At 35.7% G+C, this 23,494-nt stretch overlaps 1 protein-coding gene and 1 long non-coding RNA gene across 4 annotated transcripts; both read right to left on the bottom strand.

The window, feature by feature from the left end:
* Window positions 1-10,144: 10,144 nt before the first annotated feature.
* Window positions 10,145-12,082, bottom strand: LOC126629320 (uncharacterized). The gene is made up of 2 exons (XM_050299336.1): window positions 12,010-12,082; window positions 10,145-10,920 (listed from the first exon to the last, which is right to left on the bottom strand). The coding sequence occupies exons 1-2, from the start codon at window positions 12,067-12,069 to the stop codon at window positions 10,327-10,329; spliced, it is 654 nt and encodes a 217-aa protein (XP_050155293.1). The 5' UTR covers window positions 12,070-12,082; the 3' UTR covers window positions 10,145-10,326.
* Window positions 12,083-16,001: 3,919 nt separating this feature from the next.
* Window positions 16,002-23,002, bottom strand: LOC126629323 (uncharacterized). 3 transcript variants are annotated; one of them, XR_007625724.1, is made up of 6 exons: window positions 22,175-23,000; window positions 18,831-18,923; window positions 18,568-18,705; window positions 17,587-18,441; window positions 17,396-17,468; window positions 16,002-17,287 (listed from the first exon to the last, which is right to left on the bottom strand). It is a non-coding gene; the product is annotated as an uncharacterized LOC126629323 (long non-coding RNA). The 3 variants fall into 3 exon arrangements; XR_007625725.1 differs by having other exon boundaries at window positions 17,709-18,441; window positions 22,175-22,998; XR_007625723.1 differs by having other exon boundaries at window positions 17,396-18,441; window positions 22,175-23,002.
* Between the last annotated feature and the right edge of the window lie 492 nt (window positions 23,003-23,494).

The following is a 23,494-nucleotide window of genomic DNA, read 5'->3' as shown; positions in this document are numbered from 1 at the left end:
TCCTTAGCTGCTCAACACCATTGATGTGGCATATGTCAAAGAAGTACTAGAACTTGCTGGCAGTTAGATCTAAGTAAAAAAAACCAGCTCAAATTGCCATCACGCGGACTGCATTCGAAGAACACTAAGCAGAAACACACTTCATGGAGCAAATCACCCCTTGGAAGAATCGAGGCATAGGAAAGGTGAACCCGGCACAAAGTAGTAGGGCTGAAACTTGATGACTTTCTTAAACCCACACGGCTCATAGCTGCTACTTTCCTTAGCCTGTTTCACGCAAACCTAGATGAAATTGGGTGCTTGAACATCTCAATGAAGTCTCTGAATTGCTCATCGAAACCTATCTTGACATGAAGAACCTTGAAGTAGCCTAGCTTACTTGCAGCTCTGCCCTGGCGATACAACGGTAGAATACATTCATCATTCTTGTGGCTCAAGGAAGACATGTTCGAAACAAATCCTACAACGGCGCAAGAAGAATTGTTAGATGACTATTCGAAGAAGAAACAAAAATAAATAAATAAGGCCATAGAACCCAGCACCTTATGACCTAAGCCCACACGGTGCAGCAGCAGGAAGCCCAGCTCGCGTTAGCTCCCCCACTCCCTTAGCCCAGTCTAGTTTGGAGGGAGCTGGCAGCCCCACCCCCCTGCGCTTTCTTTTCTCCCTCGCCATCTTCTCTCCCGCACGTGCCTGGCCCAAATACCCGCAGGCCCACTTTCAGAAGAAGGCTCGCGCTTCCCTCCCGCACTCTCTCTCATTCCGCTTACTGGCCCAAGCCTAGCGCCAATTGCTTGGAAGGCCCAGCCAACGTTGGCCTTCTCATCCCCACCCAACCCAACGCGCCGAGCCAACTCAGCCACGCTAGCTCCAGCAGCGTCCTAAGCCAACCCAACCCAACCGAGTTGCATCATGCTGGCAGCAGCACAACAGACCGTGGTTGCACCCAACAGACCGTGGTTGACAGGGGTTGAGGAGTAGGACAAAAGTCCTACTCCTCAACCCCTGTCAACCAAATTTCAAGTTCCGAGGCTCCAAAATTAAATTGTTCTTACCTTAGTGCGGCTTGGAGAAGAAGAAACCCAACGGAACACAATTATTTGCACGGTTAAGCGAAGGAGATTGCTAGGGGAGGGGAACAAATATCATCTAGTTTTCTTTCTTTCTTGTAGGAATTTTAATTTATCTCCATGTTTATTTAATACCCTGCTTAAGGTAGGCTTAAATAGATTTTGGTGGTGACTAAAATCTCTTTCCTAGAAGAATTTAAATTCCAATTCAAAGTGAGAAACTACATCAAATTGGTAAACAACTTCAGGCTTAACAAAGCAGTTTGGGATTTATACCCCTACTGCCCTTTCCTGCGAACAGACCATCAAGTGTGGGGACATTTGTGGAGCCAAAAATAATCCTAAATTTCTAGAGGCAACACGTGGACTTTCAACTGAAAAAAAGAAGAAGATAAAATTGCCCTCATTAATTAAGCAAGCATTCCATGCGTAGCTCAGTATCCTAGGATAAGTAGGCTGCAAACTACGATTGCTCAAAGCTCCATTGCCCGTGAAAAAAGTCAAAGGTATTTAATAATAGGATTATCCGTAAATCCTATTATAAATACAGTCCCAATTGAAGACTAACTCTATCAAGTAAGTAATCCCAATTATATTTAATTATGAATAATTACCTTTATTTCTAAGATATTATTTACACCATATCTTGGGATTATTCTCACCAAATCCAACCCTAATTGCTGGCCACTCTCCCTATAATATACTCTATTTCTCCACTAGAAATGGTACATCTTTTCTATACATTAAAAAAACCCTAAACACTCCCTCTTTTTAGAAAGACTAACTTAGACATCGGATATCCATTGGCCAACCACCCCCTCATCGTGGGCGCCTTTTGGTCTTTGATCAAAGGTGTTGATTATTTTTCCGGTGCATTTTTGTCAAGACTGAAGATGACAGAAATTTGCATCGACAGTGATAGTAGGAAAGGGGAAAGGTAAATTTCTTACCCTTTAGGTATTACAACTAAAATAAGACACTATCTAAAAGATACTATAAATCCTAATAGAATTTACACAGTCACATTCCTAACCAAATTAGGATTGCAACACAATGTGTATTCTTTCTATATTTTTTACAAATTTGACAATTAAACTTGTAATCACATGTTACCGTTATAACAGCAGAACAAACAAATTTTTGTTTCCCTCCATGTCAATTAACCCAATTGCATATACATGGAGTCCTATTTGTTCCTCTTTCTTTTGTACCGAAAACAAAAAGTTCTCTTTGTTGGTCCACTCTAGTATCTCAATAGTATTAAGGAGGATATAATAACGGGAACTTTAATGAAACGGCCTTGAGCTAACTTTAATTTAACCAAAAATCACCTTAAATTATTATTTAACCAAAAAGACATAAAATTTAATCATAAGGGCACAACTATTCATATACTAGGCCCTACAAACATAACAACTTACTAACTGAATTAAAAGCCCAACCAACAAAAAATATTGTTTCCAAACTTGCCCCGGACAGAACCCAACTGAGCTGTTATCCTATTCAAATCCAAATGTGATTGAAATTTTGGATCAACCTAATATAATGCTATAAAGTTCTAAAGCAAATGCACATATATGATACATGGTTTCCTCTCACAATAATTATCTATGTAATTAGTTTGATAGACGATAAGAATGTGATAATTCAATTCGAAATTAATTGAACGAAACATTAAACTAGATAGTTTTGTTACTTATTGTGTGTTTTAATTGCACGAAACACTAACCTCACCACAAAACGTATATGTCTTGAGCAAAATATTATGACTTTATGTTAGAATATGAGTATCCAACTGACAATCAAAACTAATGGTAAAAAACCAACTAATCTAAACACAAAACCTTGGATGGCTAACATAACATATAAATCATCTACATGACAAAAGTTTTTAACTTTTTTGGATGGCATTAATCATTATTTGAGAGCATCTTCAATGGAGTCCCTATATAGGGACAACCACTGTATAAAATGAGTATAAAATGAGTATTGTTGATGCACAAAACCGGATGGTCTTGGTACAACGTAAATCCGACCGTGAATCTGCAAGTAATGTAAATAACACAAGATGTATCGTGGTTCACCCCAAGGTTTGGGCTACGTCCACACTGATTGTATTATATTTCTCTGTTGAAGAGGGAGAGAGAGCTTAGAGCTTAGGGGATGTGATGAGGCTTCGAGAGGATGAAGGAGCCTTAAGAAAATGGCCTCCGAGAGTGAGAGTCGGGCCTCCTGTTTGTGAGGGTGAGGAGGCCCTTTTATAGAATAAGGGCTCCTCCCCTAATTACATATTTGCCCCTTCCTTTATTACATAATTACATTTAAGTCCCCCGAGTATTTATACGAGGTCTAAATACGAGGCCCTAAATATGGTATAAACAAGTATAAAACAAATATAGAGACAAAATGAATCTCCAATAGATCAAAAAGCAAGCTCTTAAAGTATAGGGATTCACCGGATACTTATTATATGTACCCACATATAAGAACTGTATAGGGACTGAAATGGTGGAGCCCAATAGCAATTTGGGTGGAAAAATTGGCCCACTAATTTAAATACTGCTATGCAGCAAAGCAGTCTACTTTGATGTGAAAATTAACTTGACACACAAATTAAACCCTATTGATGACAATTGTAGTATTAAGCAAGTAGGGATCATTCTAGACCGATGATTAACTAGGGATGCTAATCAACACAAATAAGACTCAAAAACACTAAACTAGACTCTATAGACTCAAAACTAACTTAAAACACTCAAAACAACAAAACTATATGAAATTGACTCAATTCTAGACCTAACAAGTGATTTGGACGAAAATAAGACTTAACTTGACTCAGAAGATTAAGAGAAAACAGGTTTTGACTCTAAAAACAAGACTTAAGAAAGAGGGATTTTATTTTGACGAAATTAAAACTTAAAAACAGAAACTTGTAAAATAAACTTAAGAAGACACGAAATTGATGAAATAGAATGGTGAAAGACTAGTTAGAGGGTTCCTTCTCCACACATGACATATGCATACGAATCGATTCCCAATTATTCTTTCAACAAACCATGAATGACAATGCCCTAAATTAATTGTGTTGAACTAATTAATTCTCAGATTTCCCTAGATTCATTGAATTGAATGGAAAACACATCACAACCAAATTATTCTTTATCAAGTTCCCTAACTATGGAATACGCATGATAGAAACACTTAACAAAGATCATTAAGTTCAATGGAAACCATAAGCATTGACGAGGCATTCATAACTATGAAAAGCATGTTACTCTTACCTAGGATTTACTTCACACAATCGTGACTAGCGACTTTTACTACTCATGAATATAAGTTTATAACGATTAGGTGAAATTCCCTTATACTCTAGCATCAAATTCATGCATGCAAACTAAGTTGGCCACCTCAATCAACATACAAGAACAAGTTTTTAATAAAACAGATAAGCAAACCACATTCACGATTCATGAAACAATAACTGGATGAAATCAATTCATATAAAACATATAATCATGGCTTCGAATTCACCTCCAACTATAAAGAAATTAGTTCCTCATGTTCGTAAATAAACAAAGATAACTTAAATTAAACATTGAAAGTAAAAGATGGAAAACACCTAAGAACGCTCCAGCACTCCCAAAGACTTGGGCATAGGCACGGCACAAAGGCCCCTCGTCTTTCTCCTTGCAATACTCACGGCACAATGAGGGGGGAATGTGTTTGAGGGATGAATTATGTAGTGAATTGTGGTAGAGGGTGGTGAATGATTTGTGCGGCAAGGGTGTGTATTTATAGGCTGAAATACATGTCAAAATCCCTAAGGATTTGGATAGGTTTCTGAAATTAAAGTGGGACAAGGATTATATAACCAAAACCCAAGTGGAATGGGTTAAATCAATCAGAAACCAAAGAGAAGAAGGATAGCAAGGGTGCGGCAGGTTTAATAGAAAGGATAAGGCTTCTAGAAAGGATGTTCCAACACCTATTTCTGATCCTAAATGAACAAGGACACACGGCATGGTTTTAGAGAAGGATTACAAGTCCTAATTCACCTAGGTAAGGGCATGTATGCGGCACTTAAGGGATAATGGTTCTAGAATCTGAAGTATAAGTTTTAAATGCATAATTATCCCTTAGAAATAGCTGGAATTAAGGCACAAACTGATTTGGATAAGATATGATAAGATAAGGCTAGATTAGGTAAGGATAAGATAAGATAAGGTTGGATAAGGTTTTGGATAATGTTCCTTCTTTTGAGCTAATTCCTTATCTTCTTTGTCTTGGATTTATTTCTTCACTCTTTTCAGCTCATTCCTAGCCTCTTGATCTTCAAATTTGTCCATCCATCTTGCTCCACTCATAAGCTATCCATTTGGTGCCCAAAACTGCCTCAAAATGCTCCAAGTTGCACTTTCTTGCCAACTTTGTCATATGGACCTACAAACACACGAAAATAGCTTAAAACACTATAATAAACACAAACTAACTATGAAAATGCAAGAAAACAAGCTAACTAAGTCGCATAAATATGCTTCTATCATACTTGCCGAGTACGCGCGGGTTGTTTTCGACTCTCGCCAGACATCGACATCAATTTGAAGGGAAGAAATCATCTCCGGATCTCTCCCACCAAATCCTAGGGATTCGAAGATCCGAACCCTTAAAATTTAATCCAACGGTTACAAACAGAGGACCCTTCTAAAGTTATAATAATTGTAGTCATTGAATTAAATTTCAAGAGTTCGGATCTCCGGATCCCTAAGATTTGGTGGGAGAGATATGAAGGAGATCTCTTCCCCAATTTGAAAGCTGCTGTGCAGCAAGCAGTCTACTTCCCCAGCCCACGTGTTCTTTTTTTTTTCTTTTTTCAAATGAATGGTCAGGATTCATTATGGCTTTCAAATTCTTTTTCACCATTGAGGAGGATCAACGGTTCAAGAATAATAAAACATGGCCGGCGCTGCTGCTCTCATTTTGGCTTTGAAATGAACGGTCAAGATTCATTCTAATTATGGTTTTGTGAAGAAAAAATTTGATATTAAAATTTGAAATTTTTTTGGGTAAAATGTTCACAAAATTATTTTACGACAACGTAATATGAAATTAATTATAAATAAAAGTTAACACAAAGTACATGATTAAATTGTCGCACCTCAAATTTAGAGATTCTACTATAAGGACTTATCCATTAAAGGTAATATTCGTATAGAGACACAAAGATTCTCTTTTAGTCCCTAAATGAATTCTTAAATATGGTGGTTGGAGTTCCTAAATAGTGACACCCATTGAAGATGCTCTGATAAATAAACTCCCCATGGCACACCAATGCCGGCATCCACCACCCAAAACTCCCAAATGAAAACAATCTCTTTCTCTTCTTGCTCTTTCCTCGTTTTGACCAAAACCTTAACCCATTTTCAAAACCCATAAAGTTCTTTAAAAATCTGCTCAGTATGCAACTTTTGGATATGGTAAAATACTAGCCTGCATTCTCATAGGGATGAATTATTTTGTTACCGTGAGAATACACTCAGCCAAAATTGAAAAATTAAAATCAAGACTTAGGTCCACAAAAAATAATCAATAACAAAGTCATCAACAACGTGATTTAAACATAGAACGGTTTAATTTAGAAGAAACTCACCGTCATATATTCTTCAATTTAAAAGAAAGATAACTTGTTTCTCCATCAGTGCTCCAGCAATCAACATCATGCATATTTTTCAAATAAAGATGGCTAAAAGATTTGCGCTGCATTCTTCAATTATTCGTTCATAGTTGTGGATGTTAAAGGTCTAAAAGCAAATTTCGCTACGATAGCATAGCAGAGAAAGCAACTGAAACCTGGAAATCCCCACTCGTAAATACCAAAATGGAGGGAGGAAACCAACTGCACCCTCACAATTGGCGTCGGTGTTCCTAAATGCATACTAATTCAATTTATACATTTCTTTTGTAGGCCTCTTTTGGTGACAACGAGTCGATGAGACTTTGTGATTGAACGTGCTAAAGCATTAGTGTTCTAAAGTGTTTAGTTTCAGAATATTTTGGAACTTTGAATCATATAGTATTCAAGATAATGACTACTTTTTGTTTTTAGAAGTTTTACTTTGTCATCATATGAATTATAATTAAAGACTTGCTTGGGTGTAGTAGAAAAATATTTCGTAAACTATTATTTCAATTATTGGAATTATACGAGGACTTAAATGATTAAAATAGGGAAATGCATGCTAAAATGTACTTATAACGGTGTTTAATTGTCAGAAAACGAAAATTATGACAAATTTTTCTTTTGTAAATTTCAATTTATTAAAAAAAAACATGTAGACGGGTGAAAAAATGGTAAATGGGTAAAAAAAAAAGATAATTGGGTTCAAAAACAGGTAAACAGTTATGGTTAAATGGGTAAACGGTTATGGTTAAATGAGTACACGGTTATGAGTATGGTTAACCGTTTATAAACGGTTATGTGTGCGGGTATAACCGTTTATACAATTGCCCAACGGGTAAACGGTTATGCAGGTATGAACATAAACGGTTATGGGTAAATAACCGCGATTACCCACCCGCCATAACCATTGCCCATCCATACTCATAATCCTCTATAGTTTGGTTTCCAAAAATAACACTGCATAATCAGATACCTATTTGTTACTCTCGTTGTACAAGTCATCTCCACCTTGTAGCATTTGCGCTATGCATTTCTTCATTGCAGCAACTAACACTTGGCAAAATCTTGAGAGTGGGTTGCCATTTGGTTTGAAGTGCCTGTACCTAGCAGTCCCACCACTGCTGCAAATGCTGATTCTACGGATGCTTGGAACCCAGTAGCCCAAATTCCTTCATCCTCAAAGACTCCTAATACGGTGATTCAGACAAAAAATGGTCGAATTCGAATGGAATTGAAAATGAAAACAGAGATTAGGTGGAGAGATCGGGAGAGAGGTAGAGAGATCGATCCGATTACAAAAGTGGAGGAATTGTTTCTTTACAAAGGAGAGGTCGACATCAGGCAAAGCAATTGAGAAATGGAGATCGAGAAATAGGGATTGGGTGGAGATATCGGAGAAACGGAGAGAGGTTTAAACGGGAAACAGTTTGCCGTTAGGGGCAAAACTGGAATCTCATTCATTGGACTAATCTTATTGGGCTGGTTTGATGTTGGGTTTTGTCAAAGCCATTAAATAAACTTATTACCTAATTTTTGTTAAGATGTAATGTTTTAAAGTCTTTTTCATAAGTTTTCCTTATAATAACACAAAGTAGCATTTATTAGCGACCGTATGGAACTACAAAATCTTGGTTGAGAACAATAGATTATTAAGGGAATGCTATTATTAACTAAGATACTAAGTTGCATATATAATTAATACCAAGCATTGTTGCATGCATATAGGTTGCAACCAAGGGTGGAGCCAGGAGATTTTATTTATTTATTTTTTTTGGTGGGTTAGCTAAAATTAGTACCATAAAATTATATGATTATTTTTTTTATATATAAAATTATATAATAATCAATATAAAATAACAACAATAGAACATGCACAATTCTTGAAATCATAACCCTAACCGACAACTTCAAGGATCATATAAATATTTAACCTATTAAATAAATCAAGAATAAGTAAATAAAACGATTTTGGTACATTCATGGGAAAATCGTAACAAAAAGTAAGGAATTGCGGAGATAGGGATTTAATTGTGAACTAAAAAAAAATTATTTTTCTTATATTGAGTATGAAGTACAGAGAATATAACTAATTTATTTTTTTTTTAACATAAAAAGTATTATTTATTACCTATCCTCTACTAAATATACATGAAATAATAACATGTATTGGAATAGAGTGAGCTATATAGGCTACATGCATTAACATAAGCCATTAAGCATGAGCTTGAAAAAAAGATAGTGCTATTCACACACCCTTAAAAAAAAGTTGTCATCAATCTTCATCATTTCATTCGATCCGAAGGTCGAAAACTGATAGGGATGTATAAGAAATAATAATGGGTGTGTAGATAGCACTACACAGTCTACACTTACAAAAAACATCCCTGGGCTACAGTTCACCTTAGCCTTGTGAGTGGCTCCGCCCGTGGTTGCAACTTAGTCAAATCTTTCAACCAACTTGTAAATTGGTACAATTTCTATAAGATAACTGTTATTGACACTCCAAAAATCTGATTCTACAGGCCTCACAAGTGTATTTTTCTTTCTAAATATAGTAAGTTTAGAATGCAAAATGAAAATTTTGGAATGCCAATAACAACTCTCATTCCATAAATGATCAGCATGCAAGTTGGATGAGGCGAAATTAACATTCTGCTCTTGCAATATCTTGAGGCACGCGATACAAAGTGTACTTTAATGTTTTTTGTTAATTTTCCCGCAATATGTGTACACCAACGTCTAAAATATCGATATTATCTCGATATTTTCATCGAAATTTCCGTGTTTTTGGACTACCGATATTTCCGATATCATCGATATTTTAGACATTGATAGGAACTCTATGTGGTACTAAGTCACTCATGTATCTTACCATGCAATGTATAAAGTGTAAAATATTGTACTAATTCATTATATATAAATGATTATGGTGTGTTTAAACTTCTTTTATTAATTACTACATATTTTTTACACTCACAATGTTTGTTAGCTCGCTATATAATCAACTTAAATCAGTTAAATCCATCATGCAATGCATTTCCTTCCAATTTTTTGTGATAAACTAAAAGATAATTGACTAAATAAACATCATGCAAAGTTTCAATAAAAATTTCCAAGTTTTTCTTACAGTTCCTTGATTTTTATTCAATTTTTATCGATATCGATAATATCCCGATATTTCCATCGAAATTTCCGTGTTTTTGGACTACCGATATTTCCGATATCATCGATATTTTAGACCTTGGTGTACACCTATGTGTGAGGCATATCTCTTTAATCACGTGATATGTATACACTGTACATAATTATCATGAAATATATATACTTCCGATTACACTTCAAACTTTCCCGTGTTTGAGGCATACTCTCGTTGAACAAATAGCATTTGGATTATTAATTTGAATTAGTATTTAGTCTCTTGTTTCGTTTCTTTTCTTTTTCTTCTTATGAAAGAACATATACATATATGACTTTGATATGATAATACATATGTTCAACTTATTACATTTATACACAAACTAGCTGGCTAGTGATCATCTCTATCTAGACATCTCTTTTAAAAATCTTAGCATGAAACTCTCACTCCCAAAACAAGTGCTCCTCCCCTGATCGATGATCAATATGCTTGATCCAACGGCTAGGACCCTTCTTATTTGACTCCACAACATTTCCACCTCCAGCTCCATAGCCTATATGAGCAATATCCAACCCCTTCCCAACAGGCAAAAACACTGTCCTCACAACTCGTGTCCCCTTCTCAACCGCACCATGCCATTTGAACCCAGAAACGTTCCTTTGACACGCATTTTTGCATGCAAATACTGCCCCTTTAGGACTCACCTTAGCCCTCATCAAAACCCTAGAAAAGTCCCTCCCCTTGCAATCCACCACCAGAAAATCCACACCTGCCCCTGTTGCCGCCTCAGCCTCCCCGACCACCACCTCTGGCATAACCCCCGCGTTTCTTGTGGCATTTACGTACTCCGATCTTGAAATTTCGTCTGGGACTATGCACACATGCCGTCCGCGCGTGTGGCGGGCTGCCATGGCGAGGCCGATACTCGTGGCTATTGGATCACCCTGGGACCACGACTCCACGATTAGCTTCGCATCCCAGTCGGCTGCCATGGCAGACAGAAGCTCCGGAACCCCAGATTGTCTCAACTTCTCACACTGAAAGATTCATAAACAAGAAAGTAAAGTAATTAATTAATAAGGTATTCATCAATTCCCCCTGAACTTGTGACCATTGGCCAATTTCCCCCCTCAACTTTAATTTTGGTTAATTTCCCCCCTCAACTCTCATAATTAGTCAATTTCCCCCCTCAACTTTAATTTGGCCAATTTCCCCCCTCAACTCTCATAATTAGCCAATTTGCACCCTACTGTTAATTTTTTTTAATTTTCCATCTATTCTTTTTTTTTTCTTTAAATTTTTCTAATAACTTCCAACAAAGTACTAAAATTAACATAAACTCACTTGCATAATATAGGGTAAAATGTACAAAAACATAATACAATTAGTATGTGATATGGGTTGATTATAAGAAAAAGTTATGAATCGGATTTAAAGCATATAGAAGAAGAAATAATAATCCTAAACTCATGGATCAGACCTATTTCAATAAAATGGGTTATTCTTAATAAGGAGTCGAAAATTATGAATTGACTAGCCATTTTTGCACTAAAGCTCGATTCTCCGCAATTTACTTGAACTTAACTTTCACTTTTATAAAGAAAATTGTATTCACATACAAAAATGTGCACATCAATCCTTTTCGTTATCAATTTTGTATAGTAAAAAATCAAATAAAATTACTCCATACTGATTTATTATGATTAATAATATTATCTATGATAAATTGTAAAATTCTAAATTTTAATCTATTTGTAATAGGATAAAGACATAGGAAAATGATTAACATACATCTTATTTAGTTTCTTACACACACTTGTTTAATTATGATCAAATTAAAAAATTAACAGTAGGGTGCAAATTGACTAATTATGAGAGTTGATGGGGGAAATTGGCCACATTAAAGTTGAGGGGGGAAATTGACTAATTATGAGAGTTGAGGGGGGAAATTGGCCAAAATTAAAGTTGAGGGGGGAAATTGGCCAATAGTCACAAGTTCATGGGGGAAATTGATGAATACCTCTTAATTAATAATATTAATGAGATGAAAATTATACAATAATAACATAATCACAAGATCTTGTTGATAATTAGGCTTTTGGTTAAGATTGTAGATATTTACTTACTGATTTTACAGTGTCTATGTAAGCCTTTGAAGCAGTTTCTGGAGACCAAATGAGCTTCATTTCCTCTCTCTCTCTCTCTGTGTGGATGGTTTTAGAGAGAGAATGATGATAGGAGGAGGGAGACTAAATTCTAATGGGAATACATAGGGAATATATAGTCAAGGTGTTTGAGTTATATAAGTAAAATGGTTTTGTCTACAAAGCTAAGCGTTGACATTTGAGCACATATGCATGGCATTAAATACAAATGAACTGTTGTAGAGAGTCATCAGGACGTGTATTCATCTTTAGCCCACCAAGACTATAAATTCTTTTGTTTTTTGGTCGAAGAAAGTAGAAATTCATTGATAATCACTTTAGCAAAAAGTTGGTATCAGCTGATGCTCTTATCTCTTTCTCTCTCCCCTTCCCGCACGCTATACGGCATGACAGTCATGTGTCAAGTGCCACCGTTTGAGTTGACAATTGTACGGTATTAGTTAACAACGTCTCTTAATTAATTATATATGCATTGTGTAATAACATAACATTAATTAGTAAGAAATTTAGTGTCAAAATTTTTCAAAGAGATTTCAAAATTGCCATATTGACATACAACAGTAAAAAAAAAAGCCAAATCGAATAAATGATCCATGTGGTCATAAAGTATTCAAAAGATAGCCTCTGTGCTAAAAAAAACTCGGATTTAAATCCCTGTTGTGCACTCCGTTCGTAAATTTAGTCCAAAAGTGATTTTCCGTTAACTATATGTTAATATATGGGTAAAATTGTACTAAGTTGTAAATAACAAGATGCCTTTTAACTACACTAGATATGATTGCAGTGGTTTGAACTCTTTGATTAAACAGATCATGGAGATGGACCACATCAAGCTATCAGAGGAGGCACGGGCATATAAGAAGTGCCTTGAAGATATGAATGAAATGAGGTTTACCATTCATTCCACTTGTAAGTTAGACACGCTAAACGCTTTCCAGGTGACGACATTTTTGAATTTCAAGATAAGATATTCGTTTTTCTTTATCTGATCCTGGCTGTTTTATTTTTGCAATAGTAAATCAGCAAGTAAATTTTCATAATGATCTGAAGACTAAGTTTATTGAAGGGGCCAAAGAATGGAAAGAGCTCTACAACAAGGTGTTAGAGTTGAAAGGTTAGGAATTTGCTATTTTTGAATTGAAGAGGGCCAAGAGTGTATGAGACAGAAGGGCGTTTCTGACATTAATTTTTCTCCCTTGTAGGAAACATACAGGTCTTTTGCTGGTGCAAGCCTCTAAATACTGATGAAGTTGCAGCAGGAGCTTCAATGGCTATTGATTTTGAATCTACTAAAGATGGTGAGCTCACTGTCAAATCAAATGGGGTCACCAGAAAGACCTTCAAGTTTAATGCTGTATTTGGCCCTCAAGCAGAACAAGGTATGCAGACAATGATAGATGAGCTTTTTCTTTGGACAATATAAAGACGAGGAAGAAGAAGGTCCACACGTCAAAGTACAATTTTACCCATATATTAACAGATAGTAAACGGAAAAATCACTTTTGGACTAAATTTGCTAACGAAGTACACCACAGGGGTTTAAATCCGAGTTTTTTTTAGCACAGGGGCTATCTTTCAAATACCTTATGACCACAGGGATCATTTATCCGATTTGGCCTTTAAAAAATGGCAATAAACTCTCTCCAATTGAGCCTTCAATTTTTTACATGGCGCTGAGTCAATTGAAGGCAAAACATTTTGCTGTCAAATTTTGTTAAATGAGTTTTTAATAAATGAATAATAGGTTTTTCCAGTATTTGATTGGTTGCTTCAATCATTTGATCCCACAAAAAGATAAAAAATTTATTAAATGACATTATTATTTAACATATCTAATGGAGCAAAATATTGTACAAAATGTTAAATTGCCACATAAGCCATCAAATATAATTTTAATGTTTAAAATTTGACATCTCCTTTGAAGATATTCTAACTTAATCTGCACATACTAGTGGGTGTAGGGTTATATTTCAATATAAATCTTCTTTTTTTTTTTTTTTTGTAATTTTTTCACTACTCAACCAACTTGCTATGATATTAGGTTAAAATTTGAGATATTGTTCTTAATTTAACCACTTAAAAAATTCGGCAAGTGTAAAAATTTATAAAAATGGCCTCGATGCATGTAAAAGTGAAACCGTTAAATATCAAATCATTTATAGTTTTATCAAATTTTTAATGTGAGATTCTTAATTATATGTCATTCAAGATGCATAAATCAAAAGGAGTACTAGTTCTAATCAGGGATAAGCTTAACTACGGCTAGATTGCTTTGGGCGGCATAAACATGCATTATAATTAGATATTTGTACTTCTTTAAGCAAGCAAGTTGCAACAACTGAGGATTTATATACAAGTTTTCTTAGGTTTTATCCGCAAGTACCATCGATATTTAAAGTTTTCTTAATAAAGGTCAAAATATACATGCATTTGTTTAGGTCAACGAAGGAGTTAATCATGGAAAATGATTTGTTAATATATAAACATATAGCATATGCTAACTATAGCTAGTTACACGAATAAATAATCTCAAGCTTCCAAGTAGCCCATCAAATTTGAATTGTTTCGACATTTCTTGAGCAATCATCCATTTATTATATATGTTAATTTCACCCTATATTTAAACATCATTAACCTTAAAAACTTTTTTTGTTACTCTTTTGTATAACCGGTATATAGACAAACTAAGTAATTCAAGCACCCCTTTTATATAGGTATTAAGGTGGAGAAGAATTCGAGTTCCATTAGTTAAGAATTTTTTATTGATCATATAATTTTGGATGATATTAAGTTCCATTAGATAAGAATTCGAGTTCAGATATTTTGAGGTGTAAGTCTAATCATAAAATATAATTATACGTAAATAATTATAATTACTTGTTTACCCTTATTATATATGTTTCTTTTTTCTTTCCTTTTACTAATTAAGGATAAATAGCTAATGAAACATGGACATATAAGATAACTTCACATAGGGCATAATATAATTAAGGAATTTGTTTGTTACAATTCGAATCTTTGAAATAAAAAGTCCATTGGTATGTTTTCATCTAATGAGATCACGAACGATTGTTATAATCAAGATCCCTTGTCTCACACTGCTAATTGATTTGTTTTGTGAAACAACAGTACTACCGTGCTTGTTGTTTAAGAAGAAGTATACCTCAAATTATCATCCAGACATATCATATATATATGTGTGTGTGTATAGATATATTTCGTCGATATATACGTATAGAGTAAATACATGTCACATCCCATATGTAATTAATTAGATAGATATTCTTACTTCTACGAGAGAGATGTAGAAAATATACAATCGGTTTGCCTTTTGTGATCATACCATGACTAAGCCTAATTGTTTTAGATTATTAATTTTGATGCAACTGCGATTTTTTAATACATAACAACGCAACTTGCTTGATAAAAAATTAAAATTAAAAAAAAAAAAACAAGGCAACTTGCATAAATTTGTCGAGGGGGACAGATTCATCTCATAAGTCAGGACTTTCAACTTGCCATAGAAAAAAACTGTGCGACGACGAAGAATATTTTTTTTTTATCCAAATATAGTGTTGAAGATAACAAAATCATTGATATGTATAAAATTGGTGATGTAAATGATAAGATGGTATATGTTATTTTATCTTAAGTTTAGTACATACTAGAAAGTTGATCTGCGTGTTGCTGCGGGATTAAAAATTGTATAAATAAATATGTTTGAAAAAATTGTAAACTGGAATTTAGTGTAATGAACAGATGTCTAAGTTTACAATGACATTTAAATTTGAACCAATAAATATGTAAAATGGAAAATTGAAAATCCATTTAGGTATATTTATGCTTAGAACCAATAAGGCGTGACCGGTCGATCATCTCAATAAAGTAAACAACTTGATTTCATCAAGAAATATTTTTGTTTTGTTACTTTATAAAGAGAATTTGTTCCGAAAGATCGAAAGCAAACGGATTCAACTTTGAAATCCCATAGTATAAGTAGATTAAAGAAACAATTTCTCCAATTACATTTAATAAATAGTCAAAAACAATATAATTGCAAATGTAAAGGCACGTGATCTAATGGTCAAAAACCATGTCAACCACTTAGATGTCAAAAAATAAAAAGCATATGGAGCTGAGGACTTACTTGAGTTGAGAGTTTAGTTAATGTGAGTTGATGCTCTCACTTTCATCAACATAATAAAGTCTGCATTTGATGCAATTTTAGTACATGGAAACACCTGGCATCAACAAAAGAAAAATAAATAAAGAATAAAGAAATTCAAATTAAAGTTTTAGAACAATTTATAGACAAAATGAGAATGTAGGTATTAAAATTAGGAAAAATTTATGGACAAACATGAGTTAAATTACTATAACAACAATATTAAGACAGTGAAGATGGAAATTGATGTACTATTTGACAAAATGAAATGAAGTGATGATCAAAGATGAGGAAGGCATGCTGAAAAGTAGAAATTGTGTCTCATATGCCTTTAAAATGATTGACAAATTCTAATTGACTTATCACAAAATGAGTACAATCGAGATTGAAGAATGTAATCAAATTTGATGACCCCAACTGAAGCAAAATTAATGAACAACATGCAAAATGCATTAAAAAGTTGAGAATATGCTGCAATAAGGCATTAAGTTTGTATTTACCTGTAGCACGATGCTGTAGCATTAGAAATTGAATATTCTAACTTGCAACCGATTGATGGGAAAATTATTATGGGATTGTAAAGAGAGTGTAATATCTTGAAATAAAAGTAACTGGAAAGTAAGTTAAGAGATTGTATCGTTGAATCAAACTGAAAACACCGGAATGTGATTAGGTATTCCTTTTCAAAGTTTCATATCATTGTTTACATGTTTTATAGTAGAATTTAGTTAAATAGTTTCAATATGAGCAATAGTTGAAATCATCTAAATGATAACATCATCAATTAGCAGTTAGTTTCATAGCATTTCTATTGTAAAAATGTAAAAATAAAATGAAATGGTGTATAAAGATGGATCAGATACCCCTAGTTTGGTGTCTCTGTATAATCAAAATTTAGTATGAAAAGTTAATTAGAAATGTGTTAAAATGGAAGTAAAAAAGATTGAAACTTGCCTAATGTGATGGGTACAATTTTACCATTTGTTTGTGGAAAATATACTGCTGTGACATGCCATATGTTGATCTTGCCTTGTTGGAAGTAATATTAGTCGTTGATTGCCAGGTAGCATAAATCTATACAATATTTATAATTTATGAGACAAATTATTATGTCAAAGTTGTGTGCTAAAAATAATTTATACTTCTATATTGAAGCAAGTTATGATTTTAATTTGTATATACCTTGGTGGAGTCATTCTGTGGATCAGTTTCTTATATTCATCATCCATGCTATGTGAAAAACTAATTCCAAGTTCTGCAGAAAGTTACAAAGAAATGAAATATAAAATTGGAGCGAAGATTCAATTATGCAAATTTACACTTCTACACACATAATATTCAAATAAAGAAAATTTGAATAAAAAGGCACTAACATTCCAACGCCCATTGTTTGGATGAAATGAAATTCTCATAAATTCGTGGCAAATCCTCGATGACATACTCCTAAAAGATGAACAACATATAATTTTAAACAAAAAAAGGGTACAAAAACTACCTTTACAAATTGATTGAGGTGGATGATCGCAACATTTTTTCTTCCCTTTATCCTCGTACTCTTTACCCACGTTCATGCATGTACAATGCTCAAACACAACCCAAATTAATTCAAATGAAATATGCACAACCCAAGAGAAATTAATTAATTCAAATAATTATTCACTTCCTCATAACCCAAATTAATTCAAACGAAATCTGCACAACCCAAAGTAAGAGATCAAACGAAATATGCACAACCCAAATGAAGAGATCAAACTCTAATTCCATCAAAAAGCCATTATTCCTAATGCCATCTTTCTTTTTGGCACCCTATCCATTATGTCAGCAACAGATACAGAAACAAATAAGTCCATAAAACATAAATTAACCCAAGAAGTATATGTACACAACACAAATCAACCCAATAAGCGAACTTTATTTAAATAGACGAAAATGAGTAATAAGTCATTGAACCCTTACTTCACCATTCTAAGCTTTTACATATCTCTCTATGTATATATGAGGGTAGACATTCAACCCTCACTTCTTTCTTTTTTGAGAGTTTTGTATACTAATTAGAGAAACCAAGGAATTCGAAGCTTTTCCATACCTCGGCTTATATTTTGAGGGAATTTAATGTGTTCTTGGAAATTGGTAAAAGTGAATGTGGAGGAATAAGGGAAGAGTCCACTATCTCTCAAGCTCTTCCCTTTGAATTGTTGTAAAAGAAACTCTTACATCCACCATTCCCCCTATTCCAATTCAAAAAATTTAAATTAAAAATTTTAAGAAGAAACTCAACAGAAAATCACTAAATAGTTCAATAAATTTGGAATCTTTGTTATTTTCCTGGAAAAAATAAAAGGTGGAAACTTTACCTGAGGAACTGAAAGCCAAGCTGTGATGAGAGCAAGGCATATGGTGTTGCAAATGCTATAAAGGGACAGAATCAGAACTGATAGGATTGAATAAATCAGTTGGAAAACTCATGATGTGATCAACATATTCATTGCCAACTTGCATCCACACAAAAACCATACAAAAAAATCGCCAATTAGATTCGATAGCATACCACAATGTCATGACACAAAATTAACTGTAATCACGAAATTAGCGACCTGAAATCTGCCAGACAACTCACCAGGAAACCAAACTTTTTCTGGGTTTAAATTTTCTTCCAATCTGAAACAGATTCATCGAAAACATAACCTCCAGGGCAAAGACTATAATCGACCTACAAAAGTTCGCTTAACATTGAATAGGGATAGTAAGGTTGTAAACAATATATATGGTGTCACATCTCGGCCCGGGGCGAACCACTTCCCGGGCCCGCTCCACCACCGTAGCACGATATTGTCCGCTTTGGGCCCCGACCATGCCCTCACGGTTTTGTTTTTGAGAACTCACGAGCAACTTCCCAGTGGGTCACCCATCATGGGAGTGCTCTGGCCTTCTTCTCGCTTAACTTTGAAGTTCCTATGGAACCTGAAGCCAGTGAGCTCCCAAAAAGCCTCGTGCTAGGTAGGGATGGGAATATACATTTAAGGATCACTCCCCTGGGCGATGTGGGATGTTACAATCCACCCCCCTTAGGGGCCCGACGTCCTCGTCGGCACACTTCTGGCCAGGGATTGGCTCTGATACCAATTGTCACATCCCGGCCCGGGGCGGACCACTTCCCGGGCCCGCTCCACCACCGTAGCACGATATTGTCCGCTTTGGGCCCCGACCATGCCCTCACGGTTTTGTTTCTGGGAACTCACGAGCAACTTCCCAATGGGTCACCCATCATGGGAGTGCTCTGGCCTTCTTCTCGCTTAACTTCGAAGTTCCTATGGAACCCGAAGCCAGTGAGCTCTCAAAAGGCCTCGTGCTAGGTAGGGATGGGAATATACATTTAAGGATCACTCCCCTGGGCGATGTGGGATGTTACAATCCACCCCCCTTAGGGGCCCGACGTCCTCGTCGGCACACTTCTGGCCAGGGATTGGCTCTGATACCAATTGTCACATCTGATATGATATTAACTAGCACTCAAATTAACCCTCTTTTTATCAATTGTAGTAAGTATGTAAGTAGGGATCGTTCTAGGCCGGGGATTAGGAGGGATTGCTAAATCACTTGAAAACTGACTCAAAAACGTAAAAACAAAGTTTAAAACACTAAACTAGACTCAAAGAATGTAAAACTATAACTTAAAACACCAAAACAAACCAAAAGACTCAAAATAACAAAAAAAAACACTTAAAACTGCCTTAAAACCACTTTCTGGGCAGTTTTGAACTCTAAACAAGATTTTGACGAAAATAGGTTTTAACTTGACTCAAAACACTTAAAAACACAAACTAACACACTCTCTAACTAATTTGACACTTGAAAACAAAGGGGGATTTGGTTTTTACGAAATTGAAAACAAAACATAAACTTGTAAATCAAAACAGATTTTAAAACGAATTTGATTGAATTGAATGGATAGAAAGCTAGCTAAGGGGTTCATCTCCACACATGTTATACTTGCATTCAAAACGATTTCCAATTGCTTTTCAATAACCCATGAATTCTCAATTAGAAGTAATCAAATCATATAGCAAGCATAAACATGGTTTCGAATCCCCCCTAGCCAAGGGGGGTTTAGTTCCTCATACTCGCAAAGCAAAGATACATAAATTTAGAAATTAAAATCCAAAGAAAGAAAACACCTAGAACGCTCCAACTTGGCAGCAAGCGCATCCAAGAATTCTCCTTCCTCATTGCTACGGCAGAGAACTTTAGAACAAGTTTTGGGTGGTATTTATGGTGTAGAATGGATGGGGAATGGTATGGAAAGGTGTAGGGTTGATGGGTGGTGCGGCTAGGGATGATTTTGGGCAGAAAATATGGAATATGGTGGTGGAAAGGTGCGGCAAAGAGAGCCTCTTTGTTTCTGACGTGAATGATGTATATGGGAGGTGATATCTCCAGCCAAAAGGGTTTAATGAGTATATATAGGCACTTCAAAACCCTAGCAATCAGATTAGGGTTTCTAGAAGCCCAACTCCACCAGAAATTAGGTTAAAACAATCAGATTTTTAGTGGGAATAAGGCCTAGGGTTAGGGTTTAGAGATGGGCCTTCTAGAATGCCTTGCAAGGCAAGGAAATCAGATATTCTAGAGGCCTAGGTGCGGCTAGGGTTAGGGTTTACAAGGAATTAGGGTTTAGGTCATCTAAAAGCCCAAAGCCAAGAATAGAAACTCTCGAAAATGGAAACCTCCAAGAATAGAAACTTCCAACTTTAGAAACTTTGGTTTCCAAATCTGAATTCTTTGTTCTTCACTTTCATTTCTTCATTTCTTAAGCTCCTCTGACCTTCAAACTCGTCCATTCCTTATGCTCCATTAGCATACACTCCATTCCAGCTCAATTTTGCTCTAAAATGCTCCATTTTGCACTTCTTTGCATAATTCGTCTCTAAACCTGAAATTGCACGAAAATGACTTTAAACACTAAAATAACTAAAGAAAAACAACATAAATGCTTAAGAACAAGACAACTAAGTCGCATAAATATGCTCCTTTCAACATCCCGGCCCGGGGCGGACCACTTCTCGGGCCCGCTCCACCACCATAGCACGATATTGTCCGCTTTGGGCCCCGACCATGCCCTCACGGTTTTGTTTCTGGGAACTCACGAGCAACTTCCCAGTGGGTCACCCATCATGGGAGTGCTCTGGCCTTCTTCTCGCTTAACTTCGAAGTTCCTATGGAACCCGAAGCCAGTGAGCTCTCAAAAGACCTCGTGCTAGGTAAGGATGGGAATATACATTTAAGGATCACTCCCATGGGCGATGTGGGATGTTACAATCCACCCCCCTTAGGGGCCCGACGTCCTCGTCGGCACACTTCTGGCCAGGGATTGGCTCTGATACCAATTGTCACATCCCGGCCCGGGGCGGACCACTTCCCAGGCACGCTCCACCACCGTAGCACGATATTGTCCGCTTTGGGCCCCGACCATGCCCTCACGGTTTTGTTTCTGGGAACTCACGAGCAACTTCCCAGTGGATCACCCATCATGAGAGTGCTCTGGCCTTCTTCTCGCTTAACTTCAAAGTTCCTATGGAACCCGAAGCCAGTGAGCTCCCAAAAGGCCTCGTGCTAGGTAGGGATGAGAATATACATTTAAGGATCACTCCCCTGGGCAATGTGGGATATTACATATGGGTTGTAAACACTGTATACATATATAATAAAGACACAACATGAACATTCACGATATTTACTTGTAAAATCTAGTAAGCAGAAGGAACACAGGATACTTCAGCAATGGATAAGGATACTTCCTCATTTTGTCAGATTACTTTGAAACTTTCTTAGAATATATTCATTATCTCGTTATTTTCATGATGAAGATAGTATTTTCACTAAATCTAGCATATTTTTATGTTATATAATCCCAAGTTTGAATTCTCAAAATGATTCTAAACGTGACATTGAAATCAAACTGACCAAAGTCTAAATAGAATTGAGCATAACATCTCTTCTTGTTCTTGATCATTGTTGTTCCTAATGTGGTCCATCCGACTTCCCAGAATTATCGTCCGAAAAGGGTTTCACCAGGCATTGGTGAACTGAACTTTTGTCCCTTTCACTAATTTAGTACGCAAAGAAAATATTGGAAGGGAAACAAAATCCAACAAATAAAAAAATGGTCAGTGAAACAATACAAATATTCATAAAAATTAAAAATTTCTGCAAGGGGCATCCCAGAATATAAATGCACATTAAACCCATTTCCTAGTTCTCTTAATTGAAGCGAACCCAGAAACAAAATAACGAAAAAAATGAAAAAAAAAATTCTCGACATCCATACACCTCAAAGCCCAGAACAAAAAAAGAAGAATTCTTGTGTGGGTTTGGAGCTCTTCACTTATAGGTGTTACAATATTGGTGTTGCGTCTTTTCTAGACGGTCAATTCGTCGTCGTTTCCATTAGTAACAATAGGAGGTGAAGCTGCTGGTTTGGGTGAAGAAGGCACTGATCTTTGATTGCATTGCATGAATGCGTCGGATTGGATTTGAATTGATCTGAGTTCATTACCCTTCCATCGTTCTTTGGTTCAGAGAAAACAAAATGAAGGAAAAAAGTAGAGAAGTGGAGAAACGCTGTCGAAAAGTGAGAACGAACACAGATAACTCAAAGAAGAAAAAACCAGGGAGAGAACTTGATCTGGGTTCGTGTTTTCAGCAAGAGAGCTAGTGGTTTCCGGAAGCAAATGGAAATGAATTGGACTTCTGTCATCCCCACGATTACCAACACGTGTACACCTACAACACGAAAATGAAATTATACAAACCAAGCAGGGGCAAATCCGCCATTTCACTGTTGATGAACAGTGCGCTCTCTCACATGATGAACATTGATTTTTTACTGGCCTTTAGTATATGTATAATATATAGAGTGACGGTAATGTTTTTGTCCTTTTAGTTTGATATTTATGCTTAGTAGTTTTTAGAACGCACTAGAGTTTGTTGGTTTTGGTTTTTCTCTATAGAAAAGTTACTTCATTTTAGTTTTCGTCTTGGTGTGCTGAATTTCTTTTAGATCTATGTGTAAATAAGAGGTGGAGTTGTTTGATTTGCTGGATCTACTTCTTGGTGTTCTGGGGTCATGGCAATGATTAAAAGATGTGGTTAGATCCATGATAATCGTATTCCATGTCCCCATATGTTTTGAGAGTTTTTCTACTCACATGACCGCCATGTAACACGAGATGTAGCAATTTTATTGATTCTTGTTAACTTGCAGTTCTAGTTGAGCTCAACTTC

This window comes from Malus sylvestris, chromosome 7, assembly GCF_916048215.2.
Source record: "Malus sylvestris chromosome 7, drMalSylv7.2, whole genome shotgun sequence".
Classification (NCBI taxonomy): domain Eukaryota; kingdom Viridiplantae; phylum Streptophyta; class Magnoliopsida; order Rosales; family Rosaceae; genus Malus; species Malus sylvestris.
The sequence above is the reverse complement of the archived record's forward strand: the minus strand, read 5'-3'. Positions and strand labels throughout refer to the sequence as shown.

Excerpts from the sequence above, each read along its gene's own strand:
- LOC126629320 (XM_050299336.1), bottom strand. The coding sequence starts at position 12,069 with ATGAAGCTCATTTGGTCTCCAGAAACTGCTTCAAAGGCTTACATAGAC. Across the intron at positions 10,921-12,009 it reads ACATAGACACTGTAAAATCA|TGTGAGAAGTTGAGACAATC; the intron begins GTAAGTAAATAT and ends TGAATCTTTCAG.